Source organism: Maylandia zebra, linkage group LG16, assembly GCF_041146795.1.
Source record: "Maylandia zebra isolate NMK-2024a linkage group LG16, Mzebra_GT3a, whole genome shotgun sequence".
Taxonomy (NCBI): Eukaryota; Metazoa; Chordata; class Actinopteri; order Cichliformes; family Cichlidae; genus Maylandia; species Maylandia zebra.
In genome coordinates, this window is record NC_135182.1 from 11,931,695 (window position 1) to 11,952,734 (window position 21,040).

General features: G+C 42.2%; 3 protein-coding genes across 3 annotated transcripts; 2 read left to right on the plus strand and 1 right to left on the minus strand.

Annotated features, from left to right (window-relative positions):
* The first annotated feature begins 2,440 nt into the window (after positions 1 to 2,440).
* On the plus strand, positions 2,441 to 4,438 carry crygs2 (crystallin, gamma S2). The gene is made up of 3 exons (XM_004569846.3): positions 2,441 to 2,549; positions 2,806 to 3,048; positions 4,030 to 4,438. The coding sequence occupies exons 1-3, from the start codon at positions 2,541 to 2,543 to the stop codon at positions 4,300 to 4,302; spliced, it is 525 nt and encodes a 174-aa protein (XP_004569903.1). The 5' UTR covers positions 2,441 to 2,540; the 3' UTR covers positions 4,303 to 4,438.
* Positions 4,439 to 5,543: 1,105 nt separating this feature from the next.
* Positions 5,544 to 13,617, minus strand: lcmt2 (leucine carboxyl methyltransferase 2). Its single transcript, XM_004569847.6, has 14 exons — positions 12,612 to 13,617; positions 11,888 to 12,012; positions 11,595 to 11,676; positions 11,086 to 11,266; positions 9,210 to 9,366; positions 8,868 to 9,057; positions 8,587 to 8,694; positions 7,752 to 7,839; positions 7,432 to 7,659; positions 7,110 to 7,346; positions 6,790 to 6,887; positions 6,385 to 6,572; positions 6,160 to 6,295; positions 5,544 to 5,969 (listed from the first exon to the last, which is right to left on the minus strand). Exons 1-14 carry the CDS (start codon positions 12,657 to 12,659, stop codon positions 5,805 to 5,807), a joined length of 2,031 nt encoding a protein of 676 aa, XP_004569904.2. The 5' UTR covers positions 12,660 to 13,617; the 3' UTR covers positions 5,544 to 5,804.
* Positions 13,604 to 20,769, plus strand: rab5b (RAB5B, member RAS oncogene family). The gene is made up of 6 exons (XM_004569849.6): positions 13,604 to 13,743; positions 14,539 to 14,845; positions 14,960 to 15,111; positions 17,697 to 17,819; positions 18,919 to 19,012; positions 19,136 to 20,769. The coding sequence occupies exons 2-6, from the start codon at positions 14,680 to 14,682 to the stop codon at positions 19,249 to 19,251; spliced, it is 651 nt and encodes a 216-aa protein (XP_004569906.1). The 5' UTR covers positions 13,604 to 13,743; positions 14,539 to 14,679; the 3' UTR covers positions 19,252 to 20,769.
* The last annotated feature ends 271 nt before the right edge of the window (positions 20,770 to 21,040 follow it).

Below are 21,040 nucleotides of genomic sequence, written 5' to 3' on the forward strand. Positions count from 1 at the left end.
TTAGCAGTGAATACCTCCAAGTGTACTTCAGGCAGTTAGCTTCCTCTTTCCACATATACTTTACGGCACGCTGAATTTTGACTTCTATACAAAATATGATGTAAATTATACACAGAAGGCCTGCTTGAAATCATCAGGGCAGCACTGTATTGGAAATAGCAAATGAAGGGAATATGTGCTTAAAACAGTTTCAGGATGAACCGATTCATGCTGTAAACGCCTTAATGCTGTTGTTTACTAAAAAATGGTCCTGTTAATTTGATGCACAGCTCTGTGCAAGAGCACCAAGTCATTTTTAATTGTTAAAAACTGAAATAAAGGTTTTGACTACAACCGGGTCGCATCTTATGTGTTTCTTTGGATATTTACAATAATGCGCAAAAGTCTTCTAACCTTCATTTCTTTGTATTTTATTTCCAAGAAGCCAGACTTTTAGAGTGGTATATTATATATATGTTGGTGCCAATAGTTCTCCAGGCTTTCTGAGAGGCTTTCAAAGATTGTCTTTGGACATTGGCTGCTTTTTCATTCATTTTCAGTTCAGTCCTTGTACCTCACCATTATTTCCTGTTTGTTAAGCCACTTACCACTGAATTTTATTACACGACAGAACGCACAGTAAAATTTTAATTCCGTAAAAGTTGAAACTTTTGTGTAAAATGTAAATAAGAGCAGAATGCAAAGACTTGCAGATTTCATAAATCATTTTTTTATTCAACACAGAAGACAATTAAATGTAGCATTTTCAGGAAAAAAAAAGCTTATTTTGAATTTGATGGCAGCTGCATGTTCCAAGTTTACCACTGTGCTGCAGCGCCTCTTTTAGCATCAGTTGAAGAGAGCAGCTGCTGGAGTTTTGGGAGAGGAGTGTTGCCCTGTTCTTCTCTGATATAAGAGTCTAGTTGCTCCATAGTCCAGAGCCTTCTTTGTCTGATTGTTCATTCACGATGAGCCAAATGTTTTCATTTGAAAGGTCTGCACCGCAGGAAAGTCAATTCAGCACCTGGACTCGTCTACTATGAAGTCATGTTGTTTTGATAGATGCAGTATTCAGTTTAGCATGGTCTTGCTGAGATATTCTTTGTTTTTTGAAAAAGCTACAGGTTTTGTTGCTTTGTATTTCACCTTGATGTTGCCTTTCCAGATGTGCAAGCAGTCAGATCCATAGGCACCAATACCACATACCATCAGAGATTCAGTCTTTTGAACTGAGTGCTGATAACAAGCTGGGTGGTGCCTCTTATATTTTGCCCGGAGGACGTGACATCTGAGCTTTCCAAAAAGAATTTCAGATTTGGATTTCTCTGACCGCAGAACAGTTTGCACTTTGCCTCGGTCCGTTTGAAAGGAGCTTTGGCCCAGAGACGATGGTGTTGTTTCAGGATCATTTTTTCACGTATGGCTTCTTTGACCTGTATTTGGCGCAGTGAACTGTGTTCACAGACAGTGATTTCTGCAAGTGTTCCTGAGCTCATGCCAGTTTTTCCAAAGTCCTTACAATTTTAGACCGAGGAGCATGATTCTGAAATTTTTTGTGTTTACTTCAGAGAACCTCTGCTTCTCTAACATGCTCTTTTTATTTCTGTTGCCAATTAGCCAAATTAGCTGTAAATGTTTCTCCAGCTGTTTCCTTTTAGTAGTGCTTACTTTTAAAGCCTTTCATTGCCCTCATCTATCAAACTCCAAATGAGATCAGTTTAAACATTTGTTATGTTTTCTCTGTTTTATTATGAATAAAATATGGGTTCATATTTATGCGGCACCCCAACCTTTTAAATTGTTTACAAATCCACTTTAGTCCAAATTATTGGATTGATTAAAAAATCCTGGAAAATAGGATGCATAAGAAACACAACACTGCAAAAGTAAATCACATATTATGAGTAATGTTAAAGAAAATAAGTAGCATCAAGAGCAAAAGTATATAATTGTAAACATTTCATTAAAAGTCACATGCATATTATAACCAGCGCTACATTGTACATTAAGTACTTGTTTCATACTCACATCTACAACACCACTCACTTTTTCTCCTTATTTTTGTTATTTCAGCAGTTTCAGACTGAAATTTTGAAGTGAGGTCACTCCGTTTGTGTTTCCCATTTTTACTTATTAGATGTGAATACTTTCACCACTGCTTCATGTGGATCCATCCAAAAAAGCAATAAGTCATGAGTTGGCAGGTCCTTGCCAGGTGGGAGCAAGCTGGTGGAGCTGGCATGTGTAACGGTGGGCACTGGACCCAGCCAGTAGAGTAGTGGGGTCAATGGACGCTTACCCACGCCTGGCCATTATGCCGTAATCCTTCCTCGCTTTTCTGGAAAAACTGAATAGCACTAGAATCACTGACTCAATTTTTGGATCTCATTTTCATGACAAAGCGATTGTTCCCCTTTTGCCTCCACTGTTGCTGTTCATAAATGTGGGAAAGCGGGCATATAAAAGGCACTTGCTCAAAGGCCAGTGCAACATCAAGACCTCAGGGGGAAGCATCACCATCACTCATCATCACCAAGGCTATCCCACACAATATATCCAAGATGGGCAGGGTGAGTCAATGCAAAGAGTTTAGTTTTAATGTGCGGGTTCAAAAGTGCATGTGGGAGAGTACAGAGGTTTGCTGCAGATGTTGTTTCCTTATACTCTGTTGTAAATTAAAGCCTCACTGCTTGTTTGAGCAGCTGTTAACAGTGGCTTTGCTTTAAAATGTCTGAGCTTTCAGACAGGGACCAGGCTTTAGACTGCCTAACAGAGCAAATGTGAAAGGTGGACGAGCACTGAGACTGTTATGCGTTCCCCCCTCAGATCGTCTTCTACGAGGACAAGAACTTCCAGGGCCGTCGCTATGAGTGCGACAGTGACTGCTCAGATTTTCACACCTACCTGAGCCGCTGCAACTCCATCCGGGTGGAGAGTGGAGCCTGGGTGGTGTACGAGAGACCAAACTACATGGGCTACCAGTATGTCTTGAGCAGGGGGGAGTACCCAGAGTATCAGCGCTGGATGGGACTGAACGACCACCTCAGTTCCTGCAAGATGATCCACTTTGTAAGTCAGGCGTTGCCTGCATGCTGCTCTGCTGCAGGTGCACATTTTTTTAGCCTGTCTGTCATTTGTTATTGACTGTGCACTGTGAGCACAGACTGCACGCTCAATGACAAAGAGCTGAAGTCTTCACAATGTTCTCCGCAGGTGTGGAGTCTAATTTTTGAATATCTTAAAAGACTGAAGGCACAGCGGGCTCAGGGCATCCCAAAAAAGCATTTACTATGTGAGAGATGACATCCAGTCATGTTCATGCTACCGCAGTGCTGTGTCGATGGAGACCAGCGTGACATCAGTCTCTTTGTATGAGCAGGCTTTGGTCCAGCTGACCCACAGCCTGCAGCCTCTTTAAATCAATGCAGTTAGTAAATGCGTGTGTACAGTTTGGTTCTATTTATAAAGGCACAAAACAGTGAGCACACTGCAAACAATGAAGGATTGATTAATGTAAGGTATCTCACTGATTATGGCAAATATACCGAGTATACAGTCCTTCAACAGACTAGTTTACCATGATCATCGAGAGGCAAATTATACACTCAGATACTTGTTTGTTATTTTACTTGCAGCTAGCAAGACAATAAACTAACTTTATATTAAAGTGAACCCCAAGAGTCAGATGATCCCACTATGAGCAGCACGTGGCGACTGTGGGGAAAAGAAACGTGCTTCCAATAGAAAGAGACCTCAGGCTTAGGGAGAGACAGCCATGTGCTGTGACCGGCTGAGAGGTGACAGCATCATTAAACACAAGCAAAGACAAATGAAACTAATGAACTACAATTTTAAAAATAATCAATAATTTGGATTAGCTTTTCTCTAAACTGCCACACTGTATCTGACAAACTTCAAACTAGGTGTACATGTAGTGTACGAATTTTCCAATTAGATTCTAATTCTAATCTCATTGTATCCTCCCTTTCCCTTTCTTTTCCCTGCACTAACCTCCATCTTCACCTCCTTTCTCCCTCCCTCACTTTCCAGACCAGTGGGACCCAGTACAAGATGCAGCTTTATGAGAAGGCAGACTTTGGCGGCCAGGCCCTGGAGGCCACAGAGGACTGCCCCTCACTTCTGGAAAAGTTCCGCTGGAGGGAGGTCAACTCCTGTAAGGTCTACGATGGTTGGTGGGTTTTCTACGAGCACTCCAACTACCGTGGACGTCAGTACTTCTTGGAGAAGGGAGAATACCGCAAGCCTGGGGATTGGGGTGCTGCCAGTCCTGCTGTCCAGTCTTTTAGGCGCTTCACTGAATAATTTAAACTCCATCCAAAAATATCAAGAAGACTGTCTGGGCATTATGAGTTAAAAATGTAATTATAACCTTCATCAACCATGTTTGCGATTTTGAACTAAGGTCTCAAAAATAAAACCTGCCAAGTAAGCACAATAATCTTTCTGTGGATTATTTCCATGCATGTTTTGAACCATTTTAGCACATAACTAAAGTTTATTCACTAAAGAAAAAAACAAGCCAGCACCATCCCTCCTAACTGCACAACGGTGGTTAACACGGTGACCTCACAGCAAGAAGGTCTTGGGTTTGAGTCTTAGCTTTCTGTGTCTCTGTGAGTTAACCCTCTGACAGACTGGTGGCCTGTCCAAATATACCCTGCCTCTCGGCCTGCGACAGGTGGGACACGCTGTCACGGCAAATCTCTCCAACCGTTATTTAACAACACAATTTATTTAAAATGATAGACAAAAAACAAACAAACAAACAAACAAAAACAAAACAGGAAACATCTAAAAACATTTCAAGCATCCACTGATGAAATGCTGCCACCTGGTGGTGAAAGTTATAGTTTAAAAACCCACCCGTCCATTCAAGTTTTCAAATTCAAATTTCGGCTGGAATTCTGTGTCACAGAGGTTTGTACCATTAGGTGGAGTATAGAGCTAGTGTAGCCTCGAGTCTGCCCAGTAGGAGATCATCACTTCATACCAATCTATCAAACTGTTGAAACTTGCTAATTTCAGCAATGTATAAAAAATAAACTTCTAGCAGGCTGTTAAAGTCGTATTATATTTCAATTCAATTTTATTTATACAGCGCCAAATCACAACAACAGTCGCCTCAAAGCGCTTTATATTGCACAGTAGATCGTACAATAATAGATACAGAGAAAAACCCAACAATCATATGACCCCCTATGAGAAAGCACTTTGGCGACAGTGGGAAGGAAAAACTCCCTTTTAACAGGAAGAAACCTCCGGCAGAACCAGGCTCAGGGAGGGGCGGGGCCATCTGCTGTGACCGGTTGGGGTGAGAGAAGGAAGACAGGATAAAGACTTGACATAAGTCCACTTTCAAGTATAAGTGCACTGAAAAGGCTTCTCAAGGCAAAGACTGGAATTAGTTGGGCTGACACCTTGTTGACAGCTAGCAGCTATGGGCAAGTCAGTCACAGCCACAGCCTTGAAACCCCTTAAATTATATAAGGGGTCTGTATAGTTAAAGGAAGAAATAAGTTATAAAGACAAAACATATCTCCGGAACAGGTTGTAGAAATGTTTATTTCTGCTGTAAAGTTGAACATTATAATATGGGAGTCTCTGCCTCGAGTGGCCACTAGAGGAACTACAGTTTCGGGCACTTCTGCTTCGGCACCCTGGAGGTTGCTGCTCGGTCAATATGAGAGGTTTTCTTATATAATTATGAAAATTACAATAAGAAGCAGGCACTTGTCTGGACCCTTCAACAGACTTGACATAAGTCCACCTTTTGGTACTTTATTTTGGAAATACTCAAGGCTGATTCAGCCCAGCATGAGTTTGAGGTCCACAGTGACAGGCTGAGGGTTCCAGTGAGTCCCAAAAGAGAAACAGTTTCCTCCTCCACCTATCAAGAGCAGCTCTGGATCTTCTGAGTCCGTCATCTCAGAGCAAAATGAGTGGAGCATCAGAGGCCAGGGCACTGAGGTCTACACATGACAGGATATACATTAGTAATTAACATCGGATAATTCAGTTCTGCTTTTCCTCACAGAAGTGGAACAGTGCTAGTTTTTAAGCAACAAACCTGGAGGCTTTAAGGCCTGAGGTCGATGAAGAACATTGGTTGGTGCTAGATTTCCTTTAGAATAACTATAAGTGCAATAAATGATCACTAACCGTGTCCAGACTGTACTCCATACTGCTGCACGTGGTGATGTTGATCACAACAACGCCTGGCACGCCGTCTGAATGCAGCCAGACTCCACCTACCACAACCAGCTTCTCACCACTCACATGGGCACAGTGAGAGTATCTAAAACGAAGCACACAATGGAAATCTCATCAAAGAGTTTCTTTAGCAGAAACTTGGAGTTTGGTTATGGTGTCTGAGGCACAACAGACCTGGGTACAGGAGGGGGCTGTACATCTATTCTCTCCCAGCAGAAGCCTCTTTCAGTTGGTGTCAGGATTACCGTGTCATCCAGGGGCACTCCTGCTCTGCTCAGCCCTCCAAACACCACACCACCACCTTTATATGAGCATGCAGAGTGAGAGTGACGAGCCTCTGGTGCTACGCCCTCTACTGGGATCTGTAAATGACACCCAGTGGTCATGTATGAGTCATGTGCACGTTATGTTCTTGCTCCATACTTGTATTCTTGAAATCTACTAAATGACTCCTTCAAAATATACCTTACATATCTAATATGTGGAGGTTTATATGCATACGGGCCCTGTGTGATGTGATAATAAACTTGTGCGTGCAACATTAAGAATCTGGGTTTAAAATTGTAACAACAAGCAAACCTCAGTCCAGTGCTGCTGGTCGACACTCAGGAAGTATCCGTCACCCAAAACGGCCCCTGATTGGTTCTTTCCACCAAACACAAACACAAACTCTCTGCCTGCAGAGATGTGACAGGGAGTCAGTGTGTAACGAAAAAGCAGGGATGGGATAAAAGACTGGCAGAGAGAAGGCGAAGCAAAGATGTGAGAAAAGCATAAAGCAAAAGAACAAATGGAATGAAAAAAGAGAAAAAGAAAGAAAAAGCTACAAACAGGAAGAGGGAAAAAAAAGAAAGAGTGTGAGGCAAAAGGATCCTACAAGACTTCCTGTTTTCCCTCACCTCTGTGTCTGGTTAGGGTAGCAGAGTGCCTCCATCTTGGCGGTGGTGGACTGCCTGTACACATCATCTCCTCCATACAAAGCTTCGGTGCATCTTGGCCCCCTGACTCCAGAGCACCACAGAGGCTAAAGGTCATTTTGAAAAGGCTTCTGACCGGGTTGAGTGGAGAGGAGCGACCTCCAAATACCACAGCACCCACTCCAGGTATAGGGGTAACTGTGTGGTAAAGTCGCACACCTGGGATAAGAAGGGAAAATTACTAACTTTTCCTGGCTAAATCAAGACCGGCTGCCCCTCCCCCAAAGAAAAAAAAAACCCTCACCAACATCTGCTGATGGCTCCACACTGACGGACCTCCAGCCTTCCTGTTCTCTGAGCAGGAGTCTGATCGCTGCTCTTCTGCCTCCTCTGCTGGAGCCTCCTGTTAGCAGGACCCACCCTGGCCTCACTGACGCAGAAGCCATCCCCAGCCCCTCCACGCATACCGGTGTGGTCCGAACACTCAGGGCTGTTGTGCTCCAAGAAGGGCCAACAGATGGCACAGGAGATTCTAAAGCAACAACACAACTTCAACATGCATACAGAACGTCCCATTTCAAATGCTTGTTAGTGTCAAGTCGAGGAGTGAAAAGTGAAAGCTACCTGGAGCTCGAAGGAGTAAAGCCTGCGCCATCAAAGAGCCTCGAGATGCAGTAAGGATGAAGTAATGGGAACATTTTTGGTGCCACTCCTGAGAGCAGACAGGTGAGGAGTCAGTGGTAGAATGTAGTTGTTCCGGTGTTGTGCCAAAAAATAAAATGAGGTTTTATATCTTCTTTATTTGAACTAACACCAAATTTTATGAAGTTCATTTGTAACTTTTCCATAAAGCTCTTCTTCTACAATCATTGAATGATTCTGATGTTAGCTACTGTGTTGACTGTTTTACTCTTTGTTTAATAGCAGGTTCAAAGATACTTATATTACAAATGATGAAGGTAAAAAGTAAGTGGTACGTGAGAGACAAAATAAAAGACGGGTGTAGCTTTCAGGACTGCAGAGTGAAGCCAGTGTGAAAGTGCCCGGGTTCAAAACTAGAGCATTCTATGGTGAGGTGAAAGAATGAACCATTGCTCCAGCATGCCGTCCATAACGGTTCCCAAAAACCACAGAGAGTGGGCCAGACTGGACACACTCTCCCCTCATAGTTGGAAACTGTAGAGTCAAATAATCCTAACATCTTCATTGTGTGCACTCCTCCCCACAGAGGCTGACACTCAACTACAAACACAGATCGCTTCTTGAATAAGCACTGTGGTTTTCAGCTGTACTAACATTAATTGGAAAAGAGGTTTTCTAAAGGTCACAACAATAAATAAACTTTCAGCAGCGGTTTAGTGATAAATGACAAAATGTGTCATCCAAACCAAATCAAGTGAGCTCTTCTGATCAGTAGTGCACACTTTTATAGAAGATGCAATGCTGAGACCCAGCTGACCTCATATTCATCAAAAGGCTCCAGGCTCTCCAATCTGCATCTCTCCTCCTCAGGGACCAGCCCGAAGAGGAAATTATTCATATCCAGGCACACGCACTCTTCCCAGCCCTGGAGACAAAGACGCCATATATTTAACCTTCACAGGAGGAACAGGGACGTTTTGAATATGCCTCGACTGTGTTTTTTTTTTTATTCAATTGGTACCTGGGTCTGAGGTATTGTGCTTGTTCAAAGAAGTGAAAAGATACAGGAAGTGTCTTGTGTATAGGTTGTGTATTGACCTTGTCCAGGAAGCGGTGCCTTTGTGCGGCGGTGTCTGGGTATTGTCGAAGTGCATGCAGAGTTGAATTGAGTTTCTGGAAATGCTCCTGCATGATCTGACCAAAGGGATCGTGCGGATGGATCTGCTCATACATAACAAAGAGAGACTGTGGCAGGAGCTTTGCTGCCCAACCAATGATGGCATCAGACCTGAAAGACACACAACATCCAACGGCTTTAAATGTGATTTGCTTTGATCATAAATTCTCAGTTTTTGCTACATATTGCCATCATCTAACTAGCGTTACACGCCCAAGTGTATGCAAATTCATCTCTAGTTCACATTTTATACATTACTGCACCATTGTGTTTCCATGTAGGTGAGCACCACTTCAGAAAGAATCAGGGTAGGGGCAGCCCAGTCCAGCCCAGCTACACGCAGAGCCTCTTCCACCTTGGACTCCTCTCTAACATCCACTCCTAACAGACGGTACTGACTGCTGGACACATAGACAGGTCCTGAAGAAACACAAGCAGCCATTCACCAAACTAAACTATGCCATACTAACCTCTTACAGTGGGGCAAAAAAGTATTTAGTCAGCCACCGATTGTGCAAGTTCCCCCACTTAAAATGATGACAGAGGTCAGTAATTTGCACCAGAGGTACACTTCAACTGTGAGAGACAGAATGTGAAAAAAAAATCCATGAATCCACATGGTAGGATTTGTAAAGAATTTATTCGTAAATCAGGGTGGAAAATAAGTATTTGGTCAATAACAAAAATACAACTCAATACTTTGTAACATAACCTTTGTTGGCAATAACAGAGGTCAAACGTTTACTATAGGTCTTTACCAGGTTTGCACACACAGTAGCTGGTATTTTGGCCCATTCCTCCATGCAGATCTTCTCGAGAGCAGTGATGTTTTGGGGCTGTCGCCGAGCAACATGGACTTTCAACTCCCGCCACAGATTTTCTATGGGGTTGAGGTCTGGAGACTGGCTAGGCCACTCCAGGACTTTCAAATGCTTCTTACGGAGCCACTCCTTTGTTGCCCGGGCGGTGTGTTTTGGATCATTGTCATGTTGGAAGACCCAGCCTCGTTTCATCTTCAAAGTTCTCACTGATGGAAGGAGGTTTTGGCTCAAAATCTCACGATACATGGCCCCATTCATTCTGTCCTTAACACGGATCAGTCGTCCTGTCCCCTTGGCAGAAAAACAGCCCCATAGCATGATGTTTCCACCCCCATGCTTCACAGTAGGTATGGTGTTCTTGGGATGCAACTCAGTATTCTTCTTCCTCCAAACACGACGAGTTGAGTTTATACCAAAAAGTTCTACTTTGGTTTCATCTGACCACATGACATTCTCCCAATCCTCTGCTGTATCATCCATGTGCTCTCTGGCAAACTTCAGACGGGCCTGGACATGCACTGGCTTCAGCAGCGGAACACGTCTGGCACTGCGGGATTTGATTCCCTGCCGTTGTAGTGTGTTACTGATGGTGACCTTTGTTACTTTGGTCCCAGCTCTCTGCAGGTCATTCACCAGGTCCCCCCGTGTGGTTCTGGGATCTTTGCTCACCGTTCTCATGATCATTTTGACCCCACGGGATGAGATCTTGCGTGGAGCCCCAGATCGAGGGAGATTATCAGTGGTCTTGTATGTCTTCCATTTTCTGATGATTGCTCCCACAGTTGATTTTTTCACACCAAGCTGCTTGCCTATTGTAGATTCACTCTTCCCAGTCTGGTGCAGGTCTACAATACTTTTCCTGGTGTCCTTCGAAAGCTCTTTGGTCCTGGCCATGGCGGAGTTTGGAGTCTGACTGTTTGAGGCTGTGGACAGGTGTCTTTTATACAGATGATGAGTTCAAACAGGTGCCATTCATACAGGTAACAAGTGGGGGACAGAAAAGCTTCTTACAGAAGACGTTACAGGTCTGTGAGAGCCAGAGATTTTCCTTGTTTGAGGTGACCAAATACTTATTTTCCACCCTAATTTACGAATAAATTCTTTACAAATCCTACCATGTGGATTCATGGATTTTTTTTTCACATTCTGTCTCTCACAGTTGAAGTGTACCTCTGGTGCAAATTACTGACCTCTGTCATCATTTTAAGTGGGGGAACTTGCACAATCGGTGGCTGACTAAATACTTTTTTGCCCCACTGTACATCTTTTACCTGACAAATAATTTTTTTAAACCACTACCAAGAAAAAAAAGACAAACCTGTAAGTGACGGTGACTGGGAGTCTATCATCCCCCTTAGTGTTATATTAGAAGTGATGAGGGCAGCCTTGCGCTGAGAGACATCAGGAAAATCTACCTCAAACACAACAGCCCCGCTCAGAGCTCCATCTCCACGTAGGCGGAAATACAAAGAGTCGAAGCCCGCACCCAAAGACAAGATCTAAACCAGGGAAGTGAGGTTGAAAAATAAAGACACCAATCGGAATGGAAACCTATACAAAAGATGGGAACATTTGGTAACATGGAAGATGATGGCAGCCTTAAAGAGAAAAAGCTTTTTAAACATTAAGTCAGTGAACGTTGAGCATTTTTAAATCATATTTGACTCAGATTCTATAGACACTTTTTGTTTTCCTTTGATCAGTGAAATGACCACTACTCTGGATAATGATTTAAAATAACTGCTCTAGTAAGTGCCAAGAGGTATTACATGATTACAAGTGACCTGCTTCCAGAAAGACTGATTGGACGATACGCTGACAGCTTACCTGTCTTTCAGGGCATTTTTCTGTAATCTGAAGGAATTTCCTCACACAGTGGTCCACAGCTTTCCAGCGCACATAATAGCCCCTGAAACATCCAAAGAAACTTTAATTTACACAAGACATTTTTACCCAGTACCCCCTGCCAGCTACATACATACATACATGTGGTGTGCATCACCTCCCCTGCACATGAGAGTAATTCTATTGCTGCTGCTTACTGTATAAATTTTGTTTATAGAGTAAACCATCACCACATACATCCGAGGTGCATGAAAGAAGAGAAAACAATATCTGACCTGTTGATAAGCGGCGCTCTCCTGGCCACTTTGCACACAAAGTGTTGAAGGAAGGCGTCATTGAAGTAGCCCTGTGCTGCAGCAGACACTTTGCTCACCACACTGCTGTCATTGGTTCCCTGCACCTGTTTTAAGGAACAACAAAGAACCAGCAGAAATAAATCTCCCAAAACACAGTGCAAGACTTTTTAAGACCTTTAATGATCTTCTTTCTTATCCTTCCATTGAAGGATGTCACATATACATACAAATGTTGCATATACTCATATCATCATTTTAAAGTATGCACATGTGCAATGAGACTACTGTTACAGGGGTGGATTCTCAAATTAAACATGGCCACAGATTCAAATAATGAGGTTAGCGCATGCATGAGAAGTCCCTAAAGTTTTAGGTAAATATGACTTATTTTTAACTGTGAATCATGCAAAGCTAGTCTAGGGTTCAAGAAACACACAGAGTTGTACTGTGATACATCTTATTCTATTACATATGTACTAGTAACCATCTGGCATGTAGTGCTGTAATAGACAGAGACTGAGCTCATTTTTAATATCTTCTTACACATCTAATATTTTTTGAATACAACCGCAATATTGTGGTTCAACCATCAGCAGCAATATAATTGACATCGTGTACTTCATAATATAGTAGAGCTAAAGTAAACAGTGGTGTGTTTACACATAATACTGTTAAGTACTGTGAATAGTGAAACAACACTTACGGCGGTGTCCCTCCCCTTCTTCTGCGCTTTTCTGTTTGTTGCTGGCATAGTGACGGCAAGTTATCGCATAACGTCACAATGAAACACCTCCACGTTTCCCACAATGTCTTAAATAAAAACAGACCGACACATTTGTGTGCCTGCACAGCAGTGCACCGGTGAAAACAAGTCAAACATCCTTCACGTGGTATTGACTTCCGAGATATTTCCCAGGATTTCTCCGGCGCCCCCTGCAGCCCGGAGGCTGCATCAGAAAACCACGCGGCTAATCACTGAAACTCCATTCAGACACCAACAGGAAATGTGTTGGTGTCTGTGCCTCGATTATTATGATTATCTGCTAGTTATTGAGCAACTTTTGTCGCCATTAAAACATTAAAATTTGACTAAAAGCTAAAAGCCTCGGGTTAATATTATCAATGACTGCCATATTTTTCTATTTTCAAAAAAGGATTTAAATCTTTGTCGAAAATAAAGGCAATAATTAAATTATACAATGCTTTGTGCATTCGTACAATGATAAAAAGTTTAGTCTCTTTTTTTAAATGGACATTCCGGAATTCTATTGTTTGTGAAACCATTTACCAGGTTTTTTTTTTTAACTATGTATATATATATTTAAATTTAAATATTAACTTTAGGTAACGCTCCTTAGAGGTTATCAAAAATAATAACCTTCAGAGGAGCTTCTAGAAGGTTGCCAATATATTACCCAAAGAATTCACTACAATAACCCCGTCTACGTTTCCTAGAATACATTTTAAAGATCGGAAAAAATATAAGCAGACGAGAAAGAACGTTTCCAGAGGGGGTGATGTGTTTTCTGAGAATGAATCATTTCTATGAATTTGTCATTCTTACTGTGCGCGGTATTTTGTTCGTCGAACTTGTGTTCTGTGACTCTTATAATTGATCTAAATTTGTATTTTTAAAAAGTGCCATATAAAGACGAGTGAAAAAAAATCAAAGGATATGCGGCTCTTCTTTTCTTCCCAGAATTGACAATGCGGCACTCAGTGCGCATGCGCCAATTTCCAGGAAGCGTTAACATTTTTTTCTTTCACCAGCTGATAGCCAAATTGTCAACAGTTAAGTCAGCGCTACCCGCACGGCTGAAACGACACTATACACGGTAAATAGACTTATGTTTTCCTCTCAGTACCTCTGTGTTACTTATACGCTCGGCTGGAACGGCTGTGTTTCTTTGGGCGTCGAAATGCGAGGCTTTGTTTCAGTTTTGTGTCGTCCGAACCGAATGCTCGGATCGCTGTCCCGCTAGCACATAACCCGAGATAAGGGTTGCTGATCTGATAACAGTCATTGTGGGAGTTGCCTCAACACGAGTACGCCAGGATGTCATCCGTCTGCTCTCTTGTCCTGACGCGTGTCAGCGGGGTGCTGAGGTTAATGTTTCAAATGGAGAAAGTGCTGCAGTGCCGGGGGGAGGGGGGTTGTTAGCGTCGAGTGTCTGAGGTGGGAGAGAGCAATTAGAAGCGCAGCATCCCCAGTAAACTCCAGATCAAATGGGCCGCTATTCTCCCCACACATCTCTTATTCAGTGAACGCAGCAGCATGTGAAGGTTGGTACATATTGTGCAATGCAGTTAGGATTTAAACAGGTGCTGGATTGTATGCGAGACCTCCATCCCTCCTATGAGGCTTAAATCTTTAGAACTTATTTCTGGATCGGCTTGGATTTCCGTTTCATGAGGTAAGGCGTGATCACATTGAGAGGTAGTACACGTGAGACATTACAGTCGCAATTAAAACTTGTGCTTGATCGCATAGAAAACTTCTAATCTTTAGAAAGTATGGATCCGCCGGGAGAAGATTTGTTACCTTGAGGAAGAAGGATATGTGTGTGTATATAGGGCAGACAGTGTGTAATCTTGAACCGAAATAAAAGTCTTCTGGCTTTTTCACACAGACCAAACACGACTAGAACAGAGGTCAAGACGTCGTCAGTGAGACGTGACTCTCGGTCTGTTTTGGGAAGCAGCACAAGTGACCAAAAGCACCTGTCTCCACTGAGGGAGGAGGCCCAGCCCCCCTGCTGTCTCTGGTCAGTATGAGCTCCAGAGGGAGCGGAGGCCGCTCCAACGGCACACTAACGCAGACCAAGATTTGCCAGTTCAAGTTGGTGCTGCTGGGGGACATGGCTGTGGGCAAGTCCAGTTTGGTGCTGCGTTTTGTCAAAGGGCAGTTTGATGAGTTCCAAGAGACCACTATAGGAGGTAAGAACTGGGAGAACTCCTAATCAGGTGATTGATTTGGGGGTTGGGGGGGGGGGGGGGTGGGTGGATTTAAGAACCCCATAATGATCTCTCATGCTTCTTTTTTATGTCCAGCTGCATTCCTGGCACAGTCGGTGTGTCTTGATGATACCACAGTGAAGTTTGAGATCTGGGACACTGCAGGACAGGAGCGATACCACAGCCTGGCTCCCATGTACTATCGTGGCGCTCAGGCTGCTATTGTTGTCTTTGACATCACCAAGCCGGTACGTAGAAATATTTCCTAATTTCAGTTGGTCTTGGCTGCACTGATATTTGTTCTAAAATGTCGGACTGCTGCCGATAGGTATTTTTCAACATTCACAATTCATTTACCTAAATCAATCATGTAAAGATTCTCACTGAAAGACAGTTGTAGAAAAGCGTAAATGTCTCCGACAGCCTAATATCAGTATTAACCTGGAAACTCCTCGAGTTCTTTCCTTTCCTCTTTTTTTTTTTGTCGTCCCACATTCTCTACATCATTAGACATGGATATATTTGGTATCATTGAAATTCAGGAAGTTAGGTGTGACTATGAAGGTAGAGTAGGCCATCTGATAACTGGAAGGATGGTGGTTCAATCTCCAGCTCCCATGATCCCAGAGCTAGAGTTGGAGGATAACTTCAGGTGAACTTCAGGGTTCACCTGAAGTTATATTCTCTATGATCGTTGGATTTTTCTCTGTATCTATTATTGTAGGATCTACTGTACAATATAAAACGCCTCGAGGCGACTGCTGTTGTGATTTGGCGCTGTATAAATAAAATTGAATTGAATTGAACCCCTGGGTTTTGAATTATGAAGGTGGTACTGAGTTAAATCGCCATGGTAGCTTGTGCTTCACATCTGTATATTCAAGATAAGACATTTGGCAAATGCAAAACCACCACCTACTGATGAATGTCTCTGGGAAATAGTGTCACCATTCCTGGAAGAGCCCCTAAGCCCAGTGTGAAGCTTCAACAAGGAATAAAGATTCTTGAGCGCAACGTGAATGATAGAAACTTTGAACCTTGCATCCAGTTTGTGTACTGGCTGATGTTGAAACACAAATTTGCGTTTTGATCTACTTAATGGTTTACAACATGTTTTTATATTTGTCCTGTGTGACAGTGTAAATCCACCGTCTGGCTGGGCCTTTCTGTGTGGCGTTAGCAGCTTCTTCCCGTGTCTGTGTACTCACAGTTTGAGTCTGATCTTCTTGTGTTGTCATGATGGCCACTGATACTGTAAGGTCTATGAAGTGACAGTCGAAATGTTTTACCAGCTTTCCTTAATGGAGTTTTTATTTTTATGACCACTCAAATCATGTGTCACAACAAATATATTACATTCAACATGTATTATATGTTCGACCACTTCATATTTTTTATGTTTATTAAATTAGATTTTATGTATACAACACTCATTCACAATAACAGTGCACAAGGATGATAATATCCATTGAGCAAGTACTTGGTGACAGCAGGGAGGAAAAACTCAGTTTAAACAGGAACAGATCTCGTACAGAACCATGCTTTAGGCAGATGCCCATAGTTTCCTAACTGGTTCTGGTGGTGATGGGGAAAGGGAAGGCAGAAAAAGAGAATATAGAGAGACGTTAAAATTTGCTCTTTTATTTGTAAAACATCTCCCGGGACCTGTCCATGTTGCAACTGGTTTGTGCTGTAAGCGACACACACCTCCTTCTTGGATGGACTAATCAGGCCGATGACCACCTTTGTGGGATTACTTAGCCTGACTGTCTGTGTTAGACTATGCAAATACAAGTAAAGAAAATCCTGGGGACTCTGAGCAGGAGAAGGAAAGTGCTGTAGAAATTCCACTTCCCAAGTAGGAATATCAGCTGTCTTTTATTTCAAATGTGTTTTCATAAGTGCAGCCCAAACACGCTGCTTTGAATCAGGTTTTGCAAACTTTTAATGGTTGTTATCTACAGTCATGCATATTTGTGTAAATAGTAGGGGTGGGGGAAAAAATCGATACTGTGTAGTATCGTGATATTTTGTTTGCTAATAATGTATCGATACAGGGACAGCAGAAATCGATATTTTGTTACAAAAAAAGTTTTTGTGCTCTGACTTCAGAGCATGTTGATCCTTTTTCTGAGCAAGAATCCTGACATTCCTTCACTGTCCAAATGTGTTTAACTTTAACCGTGTTTAACCGTTCAGTTTGTCAACAATAAAACTGACTGAAATGAGAGAAAGACTGAGTGCGAGACTTTGATATTAGATAAAATGAATATTGATAAAGTTTACCTTTATGTACAGAATCTGAATATCGCAAAATATTTTAAAAAATTGCAATAATATCGTATCGTGCGTTAAGTATTGTGATAATATCGTATCGTAGGATGTATGGTGATTCCCACCTCTAGTAAATAGCAATTCTGAAATCTATCAAAGCATAAATGGAAAACATTTTTGATGTCACACATCTCCAACGTTAGCTGTGACTTTGGGTTCACCTAGTTCTTTTATTGAAATTAACTGATTCTGTACTTACCCATATTATAATCAAGACATTGATTTTTTTTTAAAATTATTTTTTAACACATACTGTGTCTTCAGACTTTTACATTTTAACAAGTAACTTTCTTTCTGTCAGTACCTCAGTCATGCTTCCAACACAGAGGCTTTGAACTTACTGACGTTTCATTTGAATGTCGCACTTTTGAAAGAAGTTATTACATTATACTGCCCAGCTCCATTATTTGCATCAGCTCAAAGGTGAAAAGTTAATCTCATCATATTTGCTTGGTATCTCCATGGTAGTTTATCTGACCTTGGTTCTGTGTTTGTGCAGGAGACGTTTGAGAGAGCCAAGGCCTGGGTGAAGGAGCTGCAGAGGCAGGCCAGTCCTAACATTGTTATTGCCCTGGCTGGAAACAAGGCTGACCTGGCCGAGAAGAGACTGGTGGAGTATGAGGTAACGCACCCCTGTTGGTCCAAATTAAATCATAACCAATTTACTTCCTGAAGACAGAAGCAGTCCTATGGATAGAAGCACCTTGTTAATGAAAGAGGTCAGAGGCCACAGTTGTTGGAGCTGACAGACTATTAAGATTCACATCTTCAGCCTTGAAGCCGTTAGCTGTAACTGCTAGCCTAAAGCAGAAATATGTGGCTGCAAAGGGAACACACTTGCAATTCATAACTAACAAAATAGTCCCCAGTGAATCTTTTGCTTTAATTATCTCACAGCATGAATAAAAAAAACCAACCATGCTTGTTGCAGCAGTGTAGGCTACTACGGTTGGATTTTAATACTGTGGGGAATGCTTTCTGGTCTGACTTTGGCCCACAATACTAGTTAGCTATGGTTTGAATGTGTAAGTGCTGTCACTGACCTTTTGGATCCCGGTACAGCCACACTTCTATTGTCTGAATCCACTAGAACACCTTTGGGATGTACTGTATATGCGTGTACATATAGAAGCTTCTGTTGGAGCTACACACTGTGGCAACCTCTTGTGACAGGAGAGTAGCTGAAAGTGGCTTTGTAACAGTGATGTCAGCATGGAGCAGAATATCAGAGGAAGGTGGTCTCCATGACACCAAGAACTGAGCTCAATAAGAGGAGCCATCCAATTTTAGTTTAGAATGGTAAACTGTATATAAAAGGGTACTCGCCATCCACTGGTTTGGGAATCCGTATTACAAACCTTACATTCTGGCTTACACTACACTATGCTGTGTTTGGTTTGTTTTCAAAATCATTATATGTGGAGCAGAACCAAGGACAAAATTATATGTTAATGCTAGTAAGCTTGGTTAGCAAGCAGCATTCAGACTGTATTAGTCCATTATGCCTCCTTAAGGCTACTTAAAATTAGAGATGGCACGATACCACTTATGTCCGAATCGGTCGGATGTGACTTTTTTTTTATATGTGATGCTGAATTACAGTCATGATTTGTGAATGGAAAACAGTTTAGTTCCTTTCATCTGCAGGTTTTAGCATTTGTGCTAGTAGTTTTTTAAATACTGTGTAATAATTTGATCTTTTCATATGCTGAATGGTAAAGGAAGCCCAGACATATGCCGAAGACACTGGTTTGCTTTTTATGGAAACCTCTGCAAAGACAGCCATGAACGTCAATGAGCTGTTCCTGGCCATTGGTGAGTGTTGTGTTTTATATAAGAATAATTTCTTTCACAGAAGAGACTAATAGACGTCAGGAGTCCTGCCTCGTGAATTATATGCTTGTCACAGTCTAAATAAACCTCTTCTCTTTAATCTAGCAAAAAAGATGCCAAAAACAGACACCCAAAACCCAACGCATGCAGCCCGACATCGGGGAGTCAACCTGCAGGACCCAGATGCTCATTCCACCCGAGCCTGCTGTGGAGGGAACTAGACTTCCACAACTCCCTACCACCTGTATTCTACCATCCACACCACCACAGCCCTACAACCATCTCGTTTCTTTCAATCAACTTACAGGGGGTGAGCCTTTACTCTGCATTCATCTTCCTGTTCAAGCAGAGAGAATAAGAGGAGAGGAAGAACCAAAAAAGCAAGCAGAGATGGAGGACAGAGACAGCGTTTCACACGTGTCTGTTGACCAACAACTCTGATTCCACATTTGGAAAGACACGGTATAGAGAAGACTGAGATTAAGAGGAATGTAGAAGATGGTGGCAAGCCTGTTCTAGTATTTAGCACTAATTGTGAAATTTCTTTCGTGTTCACTCTGCCTTGCATCATTTTCACTCACGGCCCCGATTGGCACAAACTGAGCAGCACATGTTGCCGAGTGTCCCGAAAGGAGAAAAAAAGGGCCGAGGCATTAAAAGAGCCAAACGGTTGAGATGGCAGTCACCCCCCCCCCCCCCCCCCCAGCTTGCAGCTGCTTGCTTTTCCCCTCTAATAAGATCCTTCTGTGAATAAATACCGAATTGAACCCCGGGAATGAGTTTGAGCCCTTCTCTGTCCTGCCCGACCCTCCTGTGGCTCAGTTTGTCTGACACAAGTCAATTCGTACCTATTTAATGTTCCATGTTCCTACTTCTCTTGGCTGCAGACTGATAAGCTTCAGCATCTCTGATTCCTCCCTTATTTAGTCTAAATGGTAACCCAAAAAGTTAAGACGTGAAGTAAACATTTCAACTTCTGACAAGTTCTGAATTAGTGAAACTAAAGCTCAGCAAGTCTGAGAATTATTTATTGAAAGATTGAGGTACATGCAGTTAGTGTGAATAAGCTTGCTGTAGCTCTTTACAGCAGTAATATACACTGGATGTGAAGTGTATAACTATGACATGGACAGGGTTACTAAATCGTTATTCTGATTGGCATCTATAGCTTTCCATCTGGAAATGGTGTTCCCAAATGTCAAGGAATTGATTAAATTCCATTGTCCTCCCTGTTTGGTTTAGACTATGAGGCTTGTAATAAACCTCCTTGGTCTGGAGTATATCTGCACATGTTGTGTTCAGCTTAAATGGCATAACTGTTTCCTTTACCTTACTAGAATGAGCTGTGTGCTCAGTGGCTGTCAAAGGCTTGGCTGAAGAAAATGAGGAAAGAATAGATAAAAAATACACACAAAAAAAACAGAAGTGCCTACTCCCTGTTTTCTTTCTGTCAATCATGTTTGGGGCTTTCTTTGAGTGTGTGCTTTGCAGACAAGGCGCAAGACTACTCCCTGACGTTGGTTTGCACCATAAACCAAAAACCTGGCACCCCGTCATTAGGCTATACCGTACTGGCTCTTTGTATGGATGTAGAGATCCTGTCGAATACACTGTATGTTAAATATTGTCTTAATTTCACTGAGAATGTTTGTTGACTTCAGCAGAGCACACTTGTGAACCTGGAATGGATCGTTTAAAGGACTCTGATCAATGTTATAAATCAGTGGGATTTAAACACACATCTGTGTCCAGAGAAATCTTTTCTTCGGCTTTATTTTCATATCCAAGCATTTTGATGAGAAAAACTGAATTCTCATTAAGACAATTTTCAAATAGTATACAAATGGAAGGCTTAAAAAAAAAAAAAAAAAAAAGTGCCGTTCCTCTCAACACTAACAGCTCACTATATACAAGAAACACATCCACTGTCATTGTTCAGTGTTTTAACGTAGGTTCAGTGGTCTGTATGAGTAAGATAACAAGTAATTAAAACAAAGACTTGCTTTTTCC

Coding starts and splice junctions, on each gene's coding strand:
- crygs2 (XM_004569846.3), top strand. Junction 3,049..4,029: donor CCTGCAAGATGATCCACTTT/GTAAGTCAGGCG, acceptor CTCACTTTCCAG/ACCAGTGGGACCCAGTACAA.
- lcmt2 (XM_004569847.6), bottom strand. CDS start 12,659: ATGCCAGCAACAAACAGAAAAGCGCAGAAGAAGGGGAGGGACACCGCC. Junction 12,013..12,611: donor AGAAGGGGAGGGACACCGCC/GTAAGTGTTGTT, acceptor TCCTTAAAACAG/GTGCAGGGAACCAATGACAG. Junction 9,058..9,209: donor ACCTACATGGAAACACAATG/GTGCAGTAATGT, acceptor TGTGTCTTTCAG/GTCTGATGCCATCATTGGTT.
- rab5b (XM_004569849.6), top strand. CDS start 14,680: ATGAGCTCCAGAGGGAGCGGAGGCCGCTCCAACGGCACACTAACGCAG. Junction 14,846..14,959: donor CCAAGAGACCACTATAGGAG/GTAAGAACTGGG, acceptor TTTTATGTCCAG/CTGCATTCCTGGCACAGTCG. Junction 17,820..18,918: donor AGAGACTGGTGGAGTATGAG/GTAACGCACCCC, acceptor TGAATGGTAAAG/GAAGCCCAGACATATGCCGA.